Source organism: Mus musculus, chromosome 9 (genome assembly GCF_000001635.26).
Source record: "Mus musculus strain C57BL/6J chromosome 9, GRCm38.p6 C57BL/6J".
NCBI lineage: Eukaryota > Metazoa > Chordata > Mammalia > Rodentia > Muridae > Mus > Mus musculus.
Genome location: NC_000075.6, coordinates 45,416,626 through 45,431,344, shown reverse-complemented (window position 1 = coordinate 45,431,344; position 14,719 = coordinate 45,416,626). Strand labels below are relative to the sequence as shown.

General features: G+C 50.5%; 1 protein-coding gene and 1 long non-coding RNA gene across 4 annotated transcripts in view; one reads left to right on the top strand and one right to left on the bottom strand.

Moving 5' to 3' along the window:
• Dscaml1 (DS cell adhesion molecule like 1) overlaps nt 1-3,912 on the bottom strand; it is a 326,281-nt gene extending 322,369 nt beyond the window's left edge. The window contains exon 1 of one of the 3 annotated variants that reach the window (XM_017313109.1): nt 3,699-3,912. Coding sequence is in view for 2 of the 3 variants with exons in the window: in XM_006509947.2 (XP_006510010.1) it covers nt 833-1,052 (220 nt within the window). In the remaining variant the exon portion in view is untranslated. Of the gene's footprint in view, nt 1-832; nt 2,494-3,698 lie in introns of those variants that run through there. The other 2 variants (XM_006509947.2, NM_001081270.2) reach the window with 2 other exon arrangements.
• Nucleotides 113-14,719, top strand: 4833428L15Rik (RIKEN cDNA 4833428L15 gene). The gene is made up of 5 exons (NR_040732.1): nt 113-200; nt 9,588-9,685; nt 11,362-11,488; nt 12,341-12,516; nt 13,950-14,719. It is a non-coding gene; the product is annotated as an RIKEN cDNA 4833428L15 gene (long non-coding RNA).

Here is a 14,719-nt window from a genome sequence, read left to right as displayed (position 1 = left end):
GGTCTGGACATGCCGGACACCTGGACCCACCCCTAGCAACCTTTTCTCTCCCGGGAAAGGGACACGCCCCCCAGTCTGAACACTTGTCCCCAGGTCCAGCAGGCCAAGCGCCGGAGCGGAGAGTCTTGCACCTTGGGGCGCGCTGCCTAAGGTGGTCAGGGAGACGCAGAGAAGCCGGAGCCAGCGCCTGGGGTACAGGGGTGAGACATAGGTGATGGCGACTCTTGGGTCTGAAGAACAAACTTGGTGTCCGAGGGAACCCCCACCCCTGGGGACCCCTAGCTCCCCAGCCCTGCACCCAGCCAGGCGCGGATAAGCGCCATGCGGTGCGCCGGCATTTGCGCCAGGGCGGGGGTCGAGGGCGGTCGAGGGGCGCACGAAGCTACGGCAGGAGTGATCTTCCCTAGGTCCAAGGACCCAAATACCGAGGGCTCCCGGATGAAGTCTCAGTCCGAGGACCACCTGGCTCGCAGGGCACCCCGGGGTCCCAGCTCCAGCAAGCCGCGGGAGCGGGCTGGGGGCTGGGGGAGGGGGCCAGGGCAGAACTAAAGCTGGGCTGCGATGGGAAAACCAGGGGTTCCTTTGCCACCGCCCCCCACGGGCGCGCCCCTAAACGGCAGGCGCAGGGGGGCTGGCAAGCGGTCCCAGGCTGACTCTCACCAGACCCTTCTCTCGGAACCGCCCCAGCTCTCGCGCCCACCCAGCGCCATGCACCCGAGTGGGTCCAGCACTCGGGCACCTGGAGCCCACTGGGCACCGCACCTTGCCTCCAGCCGCGCGCATCCCAGCCCCGCCGCCTCCACCGCCCAGCCGCCGGCAGCGCGGGTCTCACCTTTGTGTAAAGAGTCCAGGAGCAGGAGGAAAGTTACCAGCCACATGCCATAAAGAGGCCCTATTCTCCGGGGAGGTGGTCCTGTGGCCGGCCGTGCGGCAGCGCCTCTCCCCCGCTCAGCGCGCTCCCAGCCGCCCGCACTCGGCGCCCCGCTCTCTCTGCTCCTCAGCCCAGCGCGCGGCGGCGGCTCCTCCCTCCTCGGCTCCCCGGCTCCTGTCATCCACGGGGCTGGGCTAGGCGGCCGCTTTCCCCGCCCCAGCCCCCCGCGACACCCCGGGGTGGTGAGTGCTACTCCAGCCCCAGCCTGGGGTCACTTAGTCCCACAAGCTTAGGGGACAGAGGTGGGGACCCTGACCAGACAGTCTCGATCCTGCTCCTCTGGTCGAGAGAGGAGAGGGGTCCCTGTAACTCGCAGGCTTTTGAGCCTATGGTCGCACAGAGGCATATGTCATACATGTGCTAAGAGTCTGCCATGTAAGGGGAAAAGAACACGGGTTTTTCGCCCGGCCGGTCATTCAAAGCCATTGCTGGCTGTTTCTTTTGGACTCAGTTTCCCTCCACGAATGGGAGAGCATAGGTGCTCTGAGTAACATCTGGGCTAAAAATCTTTGAAGACATTTGGTACTCTATATCTCAATGCCCAATCGTACGTGTTGCTCCCAAACCCTTAGTCACTTCTGCAAGTCAGCTTCCTGGAGAAGCTGTCTCAGACCACCCATCCCCAGCACTGTCCAAATATACACTAGAACCTAATACTTAAAAAAAAAAAAGCCAGTCATTTACAATGCACAGATAATGCCTGTTCTATGTGTGCTTTGTCCCTCTCTCCCTAACCTCCCCCCACCACACCCCCCGCGCCCCTGCACACACACCATCACAGCTTCCTCGCCTTGCAGAATCTGTCTGGTCAAGACAAAGTGAGGAGAGTGCCTTATCAGCCACCAAATGGAAGCCTAGCACAGCTGAGCTCTGAGACAGGCACCATGTCATGCCTGACTCTGACGTGGAAGGCTGATGTGGTGAAAGTCTTCTTTTGTCTTAATTCTCAAATAAGAGGCCACACAGGTTCCAGAGAAGGGGTCCAGCTAACCCGAAGATACACTAGGTGCCAGCACAGAACTCTCCATGCAAATAGCCACCTGTTTTGACCTGGCTTTCTGTGAGGCATAGTAGGAAAGGTGGGAGAAGCTGGGAGCTGCGGTTCTGTCTCCTCCAGATGTCTCACCCAAGTTCAGGCGAAGAACCAGGTTTTCTCATTCACAGGTTTTGCCAAAATATGTCTAACGTTTTAAACTAAAATTTGAAAGCTGTGCTTTTTTTTTAAATGGAAAGATCCGTAAAGTGTGAAATTGCCGTTTTAACCAGTTTTAAATTTGTGTGTGTGGTGTGTGTACAGGTCTCCGTGGGTGCAGGTGCATGTGTATGCATGTGTGTGTGGAGACACTGGTCCATGTCAGGTGATTTTCCCCCTATAGATCTCTCTTCACTTTATATTTTGAAACAGGGTCTCTCTCACTTAAACCTGGAGAGCCAAACTCAGCGCTCCCTGCTTACACAGCAAGCATTTTACAAACTGAGCTCTCTCCCGCCCTCATTTTAGCCATCGGTTAAGCTTACTACTACTAAGTAAAGCCCCAATGTTGTCCAACCATTATCGTGTCCCATGTCCAGATTTTTTCCCCCATCAAACTAAGCAGAAGCTCCTCATGCCACTTTCCAGTCTCTGGAACCTCCCCTCCCCTCAGTCTCTGGAACCTCCCCTCCCCTCAGTCTCTGGAACCTCCCCTCCCCCCAGTCTCTGGAACCTCCCCTCAGTCTCTGGAACCCCCCTCAGTCTCTGGAACCCCTCCTCAGTCTCTGGAACCTCCCCTCAGTCTCTGGAACCTCCCCTCAGTCTCTGGAACCGCCCCCCCTCAGTCTCTGGAACCTCCCCCCCCCCAGTCTCTGGAACCTCCCTTCCCCCTCAGTCTCTGGAACCTAACCCTCCCCCAGTCTCTGGAACCTCCCTTCCCCCTCAGTCTCTGGAACCTAACCCTCCCCCAGTCTCTGGAACCTCCCCTCCCCTCAGTCTCTGGACCCCCCCCCAATCTATGGAACCTTCTCTCAGTCTCTGGAACCTCCCCTCAGTCTCTGGAATCCCCCCCCCAGTCTCTGGAACCTTCTCTCAGTCTCTGGAACCTCCCCTCAGTCTCTGGAACCCCTCCTCAGTCTCTGGAACCTCCCCTCCCCCAGTCTCTGGAACCTCCCCTCCCCTCAGTCTCTGGAACCCCCCCCCCAGTCTCTGGAACCTTCTCTCAGTCTCTGGAACCCCTCCTCAGTCTCTGGAACCTCCCCTCAGTCTCTGGAACCTTCTCTCAGTCTCTGGAACCTCCCCTCAGTCTCTGGAACCTCCCCTCAGTCTCTGGAACCTTCTCTCAGTCTCTGGAACCGTCCCTTGACCTCTGTCTCTGTGCACTTGACTAGTCTAGCTGCTTCATAGTGAGTGGAAAGCATAGATAGCCCTTTGCTCCTTTCCTGTCTGCCTTAGCGCATCTTTTCAAGGTTTAACCATGTTACAGCACGTGGCAGAACTGCATTCCTCTTTACGGTTGAATAGTACTCTATTGTGTGTCTACACAACACTTGTTTATTCATTCATCCATCAAATGCATGCTTGGGTTGACTCCACTTTTGATTCTTGTGAATGACTATGCTATCAGCACATTTGTAAGAACAACTCCTTGGGCCCCCACTTTCCATTCTTGGGGTACAGACCCAGAAGTGAGATTTCTGAATAGTATGATAATTTTACGTTTAACTTTTTAAGGAACTGCCAGACACATTTAATTTTTTAATCCAGTATTTTAAGAGTTTAAAGGGCTCTCACCTGCGATTACTCTGTGTAACTCCCATAAAGTCTATGAAAGTTTCATCAGGCTCCTTTAAAACTGGCTAGGAAATTGAGGCTCACACAGGATCACCAGACTTGAAGAATTCAGGTCTCCAGACCCTAGCAGTTGCTTGCTCTTTGCTGTGCAGCCGTCCCCGGTGGTTGGGCCAGCTTTTGGGTAGGTGGCTTGTTGTCTGTAAATGGACAGCAGAGCACAGAGGTCAGACTTCAGGGGGGTGTTTGACACAACCTGGCCCAAAGCTGTGCTTTGCAGGTGGCTCCCTGAGAGGAGAAGCTACACACCTGTCTGAGGTCATACAGGAAGTGACAGGGTCCACTTGTCTTCTTTCCTGTCCTGTCTTCTGCTGCCTTCTCACACCACCCTAGCCTATGGGAGTCATTGTTTCATTGTGCCCCTTCCTGTTGAAGGAGAAACTCATGGAGAAGAATCCAGTTATTTAAAGCTAAGCCTATTGACCCCAGAGCACCTGGTCAGGCTGTGCCTAAAATAAACCACTAAGTCAGACGGGATGAAAGAGCCCTGTCTGCAACAAGGGGACAAGGCCAGAGAGGGCCTGGGATGACAGCACAGATGCCCCAGCTCTGAGCCTCCAGGCTAGAGGAAAAAGAGGTTTCCTCTCCATCCACCTGAAGTACTCCCTAGAACGCTAGTATCTCCTTCATGCTGATTACACAAGACCTGTGTGGTACCTAAAGGGTGAGGTCATTCACCATGTCTGTCCCTTGAAGAGGAAGCAGCTCTATTCTTCTGACATAGAGAGAAATCTAAGGGAGGATAAGTTCAGGGGCTCCTACTAGCAGAGAGACTTTCCAACACTACCCTTAAGAGTGTGGCCTTGGACTCAGACTGTGTCAGACTCAGTCCAACCCTGCCACTTGCCGCAGAGTCCCCTGGGAAACATTTGTGTGTCAGATCGTGGTGTCCTCACCTGGAAAGTGGAGACAGCTCAGCATCTTTGGCAGGAAGTCAGGTGAGAATTAACTAGGACAAGCCTGGTGGCCAGCACAGCATGGCACAACTAAATATTACTGATGTCATTGGCTTTGCTCACAAAGACCTTGACTGTGCCGGGGTAGAAACTGCTCTGCTGGGGGACCTGGGGTCCTGCACCCCATGTCATGACAAGGCCGTAATGAAGGAGTTGGGGACCCTGGCAAGTGGCTGCAGAAATGTGGACAGTGTTCACCAATATAGGAAGGGAGGAAGGCAAGGAGGGAGGGCAAGAGGGAAAGAAGGACTAGGATGGAGAGATGGACAGACAGAGGGGTGGAGGGACCTGATAACAAACAGGTCTTACTTTTTGTATTGCCATTTCCTACATTATATTCCTCTCTGGTACTCAGGAAGCCCTCTGGCAGTGACAGTGAGCAGTCAAATGTACTCAAAGCCCCCTTTCCTTCCCCTTGTGTGGGGGCTTCTTGCCATGCCTGCACCTTAAGGAGATGCAAAGTGCAGGGGAGGAGATCCAGTTTGTTCCTTCACAGTCCTGAACCAGGTGGGAACCCCCACACCCACGTGCAAGTCTTCGTACACCAGTGTAAGAACAAACACAGTTGCCCAGGCAAACAGTCATTTGTACAGGTAAACATAAACACTTAATGACGGGCCCACCTGTGCTTAGCTACAGTTTGAATGCAGTCCAACATTTCACACCGGCACTTCCACCGAGGCCTGAAATGCAAGGGATTCGTTTCTTATACGGACACCACTTAACAGCAGTGAGAAATTCCCAGTGTTTTCTTGTGCTGGATCTCTGAAAAGAGATTTATTTTGAACCACTGTCAGTTAAAACAGCTTCATGAAGTCACAGGGAGATTGGGAGGTGAGCTCCTTCCAATTCAGGTTAATCATGGATATTTAGGGGGGTATTATTTTGCCATGTTGTATTAAGAGCAGAGCCATCACAAGAAACAACAGATGTTTTTATTGTCTAACTTAGACAATGAACTTACGTATTTTGGCTACTTTTCTACAAAAATAAAGCCATGTAATTATTTCAACAAAGCCTTCATATGTGCTCAGACATTCTTGGGCAATTTCAGTATAAATATGGCTTTCGTAGAAGGAATCAATACTGAACCAGGTCGATCTTAAAAACTTAACACTTGGGGTTATGTAGCTAATTTGAGATTGACCTTCGTGGCGTTTACTCATTGATTGGAAAAGGAGGAAAAGCAAGGATTTCCCTTCTCTCCATCCTGTTTGTAATAGATTTCAATGCTGTGCACAGAATCTTGGGCTAGGATCTCATGGCGGCAGCAGCAGCAGCAGCAGCAGCATTCATGTCTGTGGCCTGGGCAAGTCCCTTAGTAATGTGAGAGCCCTGTTTCTTCATCTACAGTGAGAGGTTTGGGCAAAAAGATGGAGTAAAAACATGTATACAGGAACCTTGGATCCACACCCACATATTGTGTGTGTGTGTGTGTGTGTGTATCCCTGCAAAATATGCATGCTCTCTTCTGCAGGCAGACAGAATTATAAATGTTTACCACAGATACTCAAAAATAAACAATAATATGTAAAATAAATACTAAGATTTCCACCTTTAAGGTTTTTAAAATTTTATTTACTTTATTATGAGGAGGTGTGGAGATGTCAGAGAACAGGTGTCAGGAGCTGGCTCTTGGCTCTCTCCTCCCACCACAGGCTCCAGAGAACCACACTTAGGCTGTCCAGTTTGCAAGGCAGTCATGTCCCGGACCTCCATCTCTCTGAGATGAGATGAACTACTCAGATTCATCGGTCACGATGCCCCATAAAGTGTAGTGCATGTCACTAAACAATCCAGGTCTCAAGAAGCCCCCAACAGACTTCTCACACATCCTAACAGCATCAGGCACTGTCACCCATGCTGGCCTGGCTGAGCAAAGACCTGGATGTGCCAAGGCTCCTCCCCTTAGGTGGGGATCTCTGGGCTTAACCTGTCCAGGTTCTTGCCCCAACACTGACTGTCACAGGAGTCTAAGGCTGAGGAAGGCCCAGGAAGCAGAGTATCCCAACGGTGTTCTGTCAGCCCCCAGCTCTGAGGCTGGCTGAGAAGCCAATCCAGGGAGCCCCTCTGCAGTCCAAAGTCTGCAGGCTCACAGTCATAATTCTCTCTGGAGTTGAGGCTGGGCTGGAGTGGAAGGTATCTAGACTGAGAGACAGACAAACAAAAAGCAGAACCTCAGACTGCACTGCTTCCCATCTTGTCCTACAGGTCGCTCATCCACACTTCACGCAACTTTACTCAACTCTCTTCTATACAAAAATCTCTCTGAACCTGATGGGTGTGGTGGTGCACACACTCAATCCCGGTGTATGGGGAGGGGTGAGTGTGGTCAGAGGCAGAGGCAGAGGCAGAGGCAGAGGCAGAGGCAGAGGCAGAGGCAGAGGCTGACAGATCTCTGTGAGGTTAAGGCCAGCCTTGTTTGCATGAGTTCCAGGACATCCAGAGCTACACAGTGAGACCCTGTCTCAAAAATAAAAACAAAACAACAAAAATGTCCTTAGGTCCTTCTCCAAGGGCCACTCCTCACTCCTCAGCAAAGAAACTTCTCTCCACAGCAGACAGAGACCAAAGAAAACTACAACCAACCAAAATGAAGAATTGTAGAGCCCAGTTCTAAATGATACATGTATAAGAGATCTCCCGAACCTAAAGCCCAGAAATAATTTCAGAAGAGGAGAAGGAAAGATTGGAAAGCCAGAAGATGAGGAGTTGACTGTGAGATGGTGTCTCTTAGGAACATCAGAAACAACATCCATGATAGATCATGGTTCCCTAAACAGGAGCTGAATAGAGACAGCACCAGCAGACATACTAACATGCACAGAGGAAAGGCCTGCACCCTATCCCAAGAATGGCAGACAACAGGGAAATGGTGAAAGCGGGAGAAATGGTCTTGTGGGCTTCCCCAAAGAAGAGCACACCAATTGGTACCCAATACCAAAAGGGCAGCCCCCAAAGAAGAAAAATATAAAACTACATATATGCACATGTGTATACATATATGTACATATATGTATTGTATATGCATATACTAAATTTATGTATGTGTGTATACGTACAAAATATACACACATATATGTGTATAGATATAGATATATAGATATATACATTATATGGACTGAGCAGGTTGTACTTATGTATTTAAGAATATGTGTGTTTATAAAACAATAATTAATGAGAAGGAGGCTATGAATTAGAAAGAGCAAGAAGAGAGCTGAGGGAGTTTAAAGGGAGAAAACGGAAGGGGAAAAATGACATCATTATGTTATAAACTCAAACATTTAAAAAAAAAACCCAACCTCTGAACACTGTGCCCTTTCCAGCCCTCTCTTCTCCCAGGCCCCTCCTCCACCTGCCATGCACTGTCATTTGGGGAGGCCAACGGGCACTCTGGCATCCCCTTGGCTGTGACTCCCACACACATTGAGCGGCCTGTACCATGCAACTCACCCCTTTGTTAGGAACTGAGGCTCTCTGCACTCACATGACCATCTCCTCCTGCTGACACTTGGTGCCAATTCCCTTGGCTACCTACAGGCCTTTCCTGGAGCCTACATAAACACTGACTGAACTGCTGGCATGGCTGTCTCACAAGGTGCCCAGCACCTTCCTATGTCCCCACGTGTTACAGCCCCACAGGTATGGTCTCCCTCTTGAGTCTAAGCCCCAAGTTTGGCAGTCCTCGTACTGACATCTCTGGCCTCTCAGGGTGAGCTCTCAGCAGGATGCTGGCATCTGTAGATGTACCAACCTCAAATCCAAAGATGGTTTGGCAAAGGTGTGCTCAACCTGCATCCCTGTAGTCGTCCTGATTGTCATCGTGGGGAGGGTTTTGGGGGCGGGAGAGGTTCCAAGTGTTTTGTGTTGTCTTTCATCTAAGATCTTTGCAAAATAGGGCCAGAGGCCAGGCATGTTGGCACATGCCTTTAATCCCAGCACTTGAGAGGCAGAGATAGATGGATCTCCTGAGTTTGAGGCCAGCCTGGTCTACAGAGTGAGTTTCAGGACAGCCAGAGCTACATGGAGAAACCCTGCTTCAAAGGGGGTGGGGCAGCAGAAAGGGTCAGACCTGCTTTTGTGTGTTATACAAAATGCTGCAGCTGACAGTCCAAGGATGCATGGCGTGCAGAGAGCTAACACAGTGCAAGGTCGGGGGGGGGGGGGAGGTCCTTCAGGCTCAAGGGTGGGTTCCTATGCTCAGAGCTTGTGGAAGAGTGTGTGCTGTGCGATGGCCCAGTCAGTCTGCAGCCTTTGCCACAGTCTCCCTCTTATTCCCTAGCATTCCCAATGTCTGGCGAACATTGGGTGTCTGGGTCACTTTCAGGTGGGCATTTTTTGTGTAGTTCACAGGTTATTCATGCCTCTGTCCCATGAAAGGAACAGCTTGCAGAAACACGATTCCAGACCCAGGACAGCTCCCCTGGCTTGGCTTTGAGACAAGATCTTGCTGTGGAACCTGGGCTAAACTCGAACTTACAAGCCTCCTGAATGCCGGCTATGGCAGCCTTACTCACTTGGCTGCAGTTTAAACCCTATATGCCTGTGGACTTTGCTGAGAGAGAGACAGAGACAGACAGACAGACAGACAGATCAGGTGTAGAGTAGATGGAGCCAGCAGCTGGGCTGTGGATGCTTGGAAGCACACAGAGCATCTCAGAGAAGAATGGGACAGAAACCTCTCACGCAGGTGGCTAAGGGAAACACGTGACCTTCCAGATTTCTGTGATATTTGTATGTTCTTTTTTACAATTTGTCATTCGTCTTAATTGTGTGTGTGTGTGTGTGTGTGTGTGTGTGTGTGTATGTGTGCGTGTGTGCGTGTGTAGTATCTGTACATGTATGTGCACAGATCCGTATCAGGTGTCTTCCTCAGTTGCTGTCCACTTTATATTTTGGACCTACACCACGCTGATTCAGCTAAACTACCCCAGGGTTTCTCTTGTCTCTGCCTCGCCAGCTCTGGGATTACAGGTACGTGTAACACCTGGCTTTGCTGTGGGTGCTCAGAGACCCAAACTCAGGACCCCAAGCTTGTACGGCAAGCACTTTATCAGCTGAGCCATCTCCCCAGTCCCTGTCGCCATTCTACCATTCCAAATTAGCAATCACATTTTATCTATTTTTAAACATTTTAAGGAGACTCATTTTATGCGTATGGGTGTTTTGCTAGCATGCATATCTGTGCATCACAGGCACGCAGTGCCTGCGGAAGCCAGAAGAGGGCGCTGGATACCTTGGAACTGGAGCTACAGATAGATGCTTTTGTTGGTAGGCACTGGGGATCCAAGTCAGCCCTCTAAACAAGCTGCCAGTTCCTCTAGCCACCGAGCACTCTATTTAGCGCCTTCCCTGCTCTCATGTCTGTAACTTTTGTAGTTGAAGAGCTCTCCCTCCATGAGGCAGCCATGAAGACAGTACCCATGGCCATGACCTTGACTTGATGATGAGTCCTTCCCTAGAGTGTCTGCCTGCTTCTCCACACTGTTAGTGCTCACTGGGAGAGTCTTGGGCCCAAGGATGCTTCATGCAGCCCTAATGCCCTCCACTGTCCCTCTGCAGGACAGTGTCCCTCTTGTCACTGTGACAAACTGTCAGCCTAGAGGACAGAGGAATCACTGGGTGATAGCAGTAAGCTCCTCCAGCCACCAGCACAGAGACTGAGCAGAAAGGAGTCCCTCTGGTCAGGTATTATCGCAGTAGACCAGGATGGCTGACAAAGCAGAGGCTTTGTCCAGTGAGCATGGGGCACATTGGCTGCTAAGGGTCCTTCTCACTTGGCCAGCCCCATCTCACCTCTGAGTTCTCTCTAGGCCTCCAAAGATGCTTCATCAACCTAAGGTTTAATGTCACCAGTGCCAAGGGTTCCTCCCCACCCTAACATTATCTACGCACACATTCTGATCTACTGAGCCTCGTGTGCCTGGCCCCTCTGGAGTGCACGGGCCGTGTCTAATCTCTCATAGAAGACAACTTTCTGCATAGTAAAGAAGAGCTACCAGAGACCCAAGGGTTTCTTCTACTGGGCCACATTTCTAGGTCTTGCTGCCTGCCATTTTAACAAGAATGCTAGAACCTTCACTGTGCTGGCTTCCCTTCCTGTCCCGCCTCTCCCAGCTCACTCTACAGCACCGGCTGGCTTAGAACTTGCGATCCCCTCACCTCAAGGGGCATCTTTTTGAGTGCGAGGTTACAGATACCCACCATCTGGGTAACATTTCCCCTTAAACCAAACAGAGCCGATCCAATGCAGTAGAAAAGGCCTGTGCAGGCTCAGTACAGGAACTACCACCCGCTGAGGGACCCATCAGCTCTGACCGTTCCTCTGGGCCCTACCTTTGGCAAAGCACAGCCCTGGTATGGATCACTGGGTGAGAGTGGTAACCCAGAGCATCATTTCCTGAATATTTGGACCAGTAGTCATGAACACTGGCAGCTTATTCAGAGGACGGGCTGGATTCCCAACCCCAATGTGGCGCCTAACATTTACACACCCTGGTGATATTGGTGATAATAAAGTCAGAGGTCAGTCCCACAAGGAGCAGAATTCTGGGGTAGAAGCAGGGAGCAGGAGAGCCCAAACTCAGGCCACCGTATCACTGAGTGACACATCCTAAGCGAAGCTGACTCCATTTTTTTTTTAACTTCAGTTGACAATGTTTTTCACATTGGTGTTTCAAGTATGGTGTTTCTCAAGTGTCTCACCGGAAGGTCACAGATAAGAGACAGAAACAAACTGATGGTCATTGAGTTTGGGAAACCCTGGAACAGCTGGAGGTAAGTGAATAGGCCTCTCCTGGGAGCCCTCAGTGTGCCAGAGTCTCCACAGTAAATATGAGGTTTCCTGACTTCTTTTGGTCTAAAATATTTGTCCTTTTACTGTGTACAGCCCACCCATGACCCCCAAATTAAGCACACCTTAGGGCTTCTATACTTGTTTCTCTTTCTTTGTTGTGGTGTTAGAGACTGATCTCAGGGCCTTGAGGATGCTCGGCAAACACGTGACCACTGAGCTAATTCCCAGCCAACTCCATTTATTCCATTCTTTTAGTTGTTGTAAGCAACAACTAATGGGTGGTAACCCATTCCCCAGACCCTAATGGTAATGAAAAATCTCTGGATGGTCCAACTCAGAGTCTCTGTCCTCAAACTGACCCTGTGGTGGGGAAAATGGCTGTAGACTAAACCCAAGGCTCACAGTCAACACAACAGAGCAGAGAATCCTTAGAGGACATTCTCTGTATGCAGCTAGGCGACATTGCAAGTCACCATAGCAGAAATGAGAGAGAGAGAGAGAGAGAGAGAGAGAGAGAGAGAGAGAGAGGGAGAGAGAGAGAGAGAGAGAATGTATACGGTATGCTTTATATATGTCTATGCACTCGTGCGTGCAGTGCCCACAGAAGCCAGAAGAGGGTAATAGATCCCCTGGAACTGGAGTTATAGATGGTTGTAAACTGTTATGTGGATGCCAGGAATTGAACCAGGGTCTCTATAAGAGCAACCAGTGCTCTTAACCACTGAGCCATCTTTCGAATCCTGTTCATCTCCCTTTTTATGATCACATGTAACCCAGGCTAGCCTCAAACTTGCTACGTAGCTAAGGATAACCTTGAACTCCTGATCCCCCAGCTTCCACCTCTGAAGCATTGGCCTCTCTGACTGCGCCCAGCAGAGATGGTTCCTGTATCTGTAATGGTGTGTGTCACTGGCGGCCTGCTCAGCATTACCATATCTGCAATGATGTGTGTCACTGGCAGGATTGTCCTGTGTCTCTCATACTGTCTGCTCACTCCTCCACGCTCCAGGTAGGCATTCCCTAAGTGTTGAATGAATCTGGGATGATGTGGTTGGGAGAGATGACTTTGCAAATCTCACTGAGGGGGAGGCTTATGGAAACTATGAAGGGGTTGCTTAAATTCAGAAAAGGGGGCAGCCAGCAACAACCGAGGAGGAACTTGAGCTGGGCTCGAAGGATAAGAAAGCCCAGGTGTGGTGTTAGTCAAAAGGACACAGTGAGTGTCTGTAGCTGAAACGGCCTCACACTGGGGCATGCAACATTTTGAAGATGTCTTCAGCATCACTTTAGTTAGGACGTTGAAACCAAGCAGAATGAACCAATTGTTCGTCAGTATCAGCTGCTCCATTTGGCAAACTCCAGCCAGAGCCATGGACAGCCACCCATGGTGATGACTGTAACAGGCCCTGGTGGTGGCTCGTTGCCACACTCAGGCCCTCCCTCAGGACGTGGCATCATTATCACAGCTTCATGCCTGTCACTCCCATTCTACAGATCATTCAGCAGAGGATCAGAGAAACAGCTTGACCTGTCCCCACCCCGCTGGTGACCTTTGCCTGGTCACCAGCGGTGGCAGGCAGCAGCGTTTGCTGTCACCTCTCCAGAGCAGATTTGACATAGAACATTTCAAACATGCACAAGCAGGGAGAGCGGTGTGCCAGATCACCTGGCCGGCTCCCGGCAGCACCGGGCCGTCTTGGATTTTTACATTTTTATGCTATGTGTTATTGTAAGGGTCAGAAAACAATGTTCAGGAGTCTCCTCTCCCACCACGCCTTTATCCACTGAGACATCCTCTTGTGCACCTTGAACTGATGTGAAGAAAATCTCTTGCATTATATGACATCATCAGTAGACTTTGGTCCTCCTGGCAGACGTATCCTAGGCTAGGGACACCCCCATCCTGCCCCTCTCTCACCCACTCTTCCAAACACCCCGGTATTTGGGCATAGATGTGGGTCATGAGACCACTTATCCTAAAGCACTGACCACTGAGTAGCTAACTGCTCTGAGTCTTCTATGCCTCTGTGCCTGGAACCTCTTCCCTCAGTCTGGCTTTTCTGGAGACAGAGACAGCTGGATATTCTGGTCTTCTGCCTGATGGGATTGTTGCTGTGAGCACAAGTCTTTCTAGACCAGGTTGGCCCTAAACTCACACTCCAGCCTTAAGTCCTGTTCATTCCTGCTTTGGGGCAGGGGAGGAGGGGAAGTCTCTGCCTGGGAAGAAAGGACTCTTTGCCCTTCCCAGTCTAAGAGCAAGAAATGCCGAAGAGACCAAAGAGAGCTAAGTAAGTGTTCTCAGTAGTTTGGCCAGAATGGAGGTGCGAGAGTGGGGTACGGGGAGGGCATACAGTACCTATTATGGCCAGCAGGTGTCACCTAAAGACTGAGCACTAAAAACCTGTGGGCAGTATGGGTAGTAACCGTGAGGTTTTCTTTCAGTTTCAATCCTACCAGACCTGGGAGAACAGAATGAAGCTTCCCTCCACTCCCGTGCAGATTTATCTTGATTGACCTGACGCTACTTGGATCGCAAGTGAAGCTTTCGTTTGAAATGTGTTTGCATCAGACCCTAGGGCCAGTCAATATTCCTGTTCTACAGACGAGGAACCTGAGGCTCTGGAAACCAAGCGGTTGCTGATGTTACACAGACACCAAAGGGCAGAGCTTGGGGTCCACAATAGGGTGTAACTCTAGTCTCCTGACTGTTCTGGACACTGTGCTGAGACATCTCCCTGCTGGCCTGGTCTTCAGGAGACCAGAGGTCACAGTTGTCCTTGGCCCTTGGGAAAAAGTAAAGGGACAAGATGCTCTAGGAGCGGCAGGAGACCTACTGTTATCTGAGGGCATCTCCCTCCAGCTCTCAAAGTCTGCTTTTCAGTGAGAGGGTTCACCTAGATCAGAGCCAAATCCCACTTACAAGAATGAACACAGACACACACACATGCTCGAGCACGCACACACACACACACATGCATGCACGCACGTGAGTCACACACGTACGCGCACTCAAATGCATGGATTGGGAAAAAAACAGCCCCAAGACTTAGATGTAAGCAGTATCCCATGGTGCTTGGGGGCATTTGCCCCAGGGGATCCTCTGTAGGTTTCTCATGTGCTTTTTAAAAAATTATTTATTTATTGTATGTATGTACATGAGTACACTGTAGTTGGCTACTCAAATCCTTGATTAAAGACCTGGGTTGATCTTG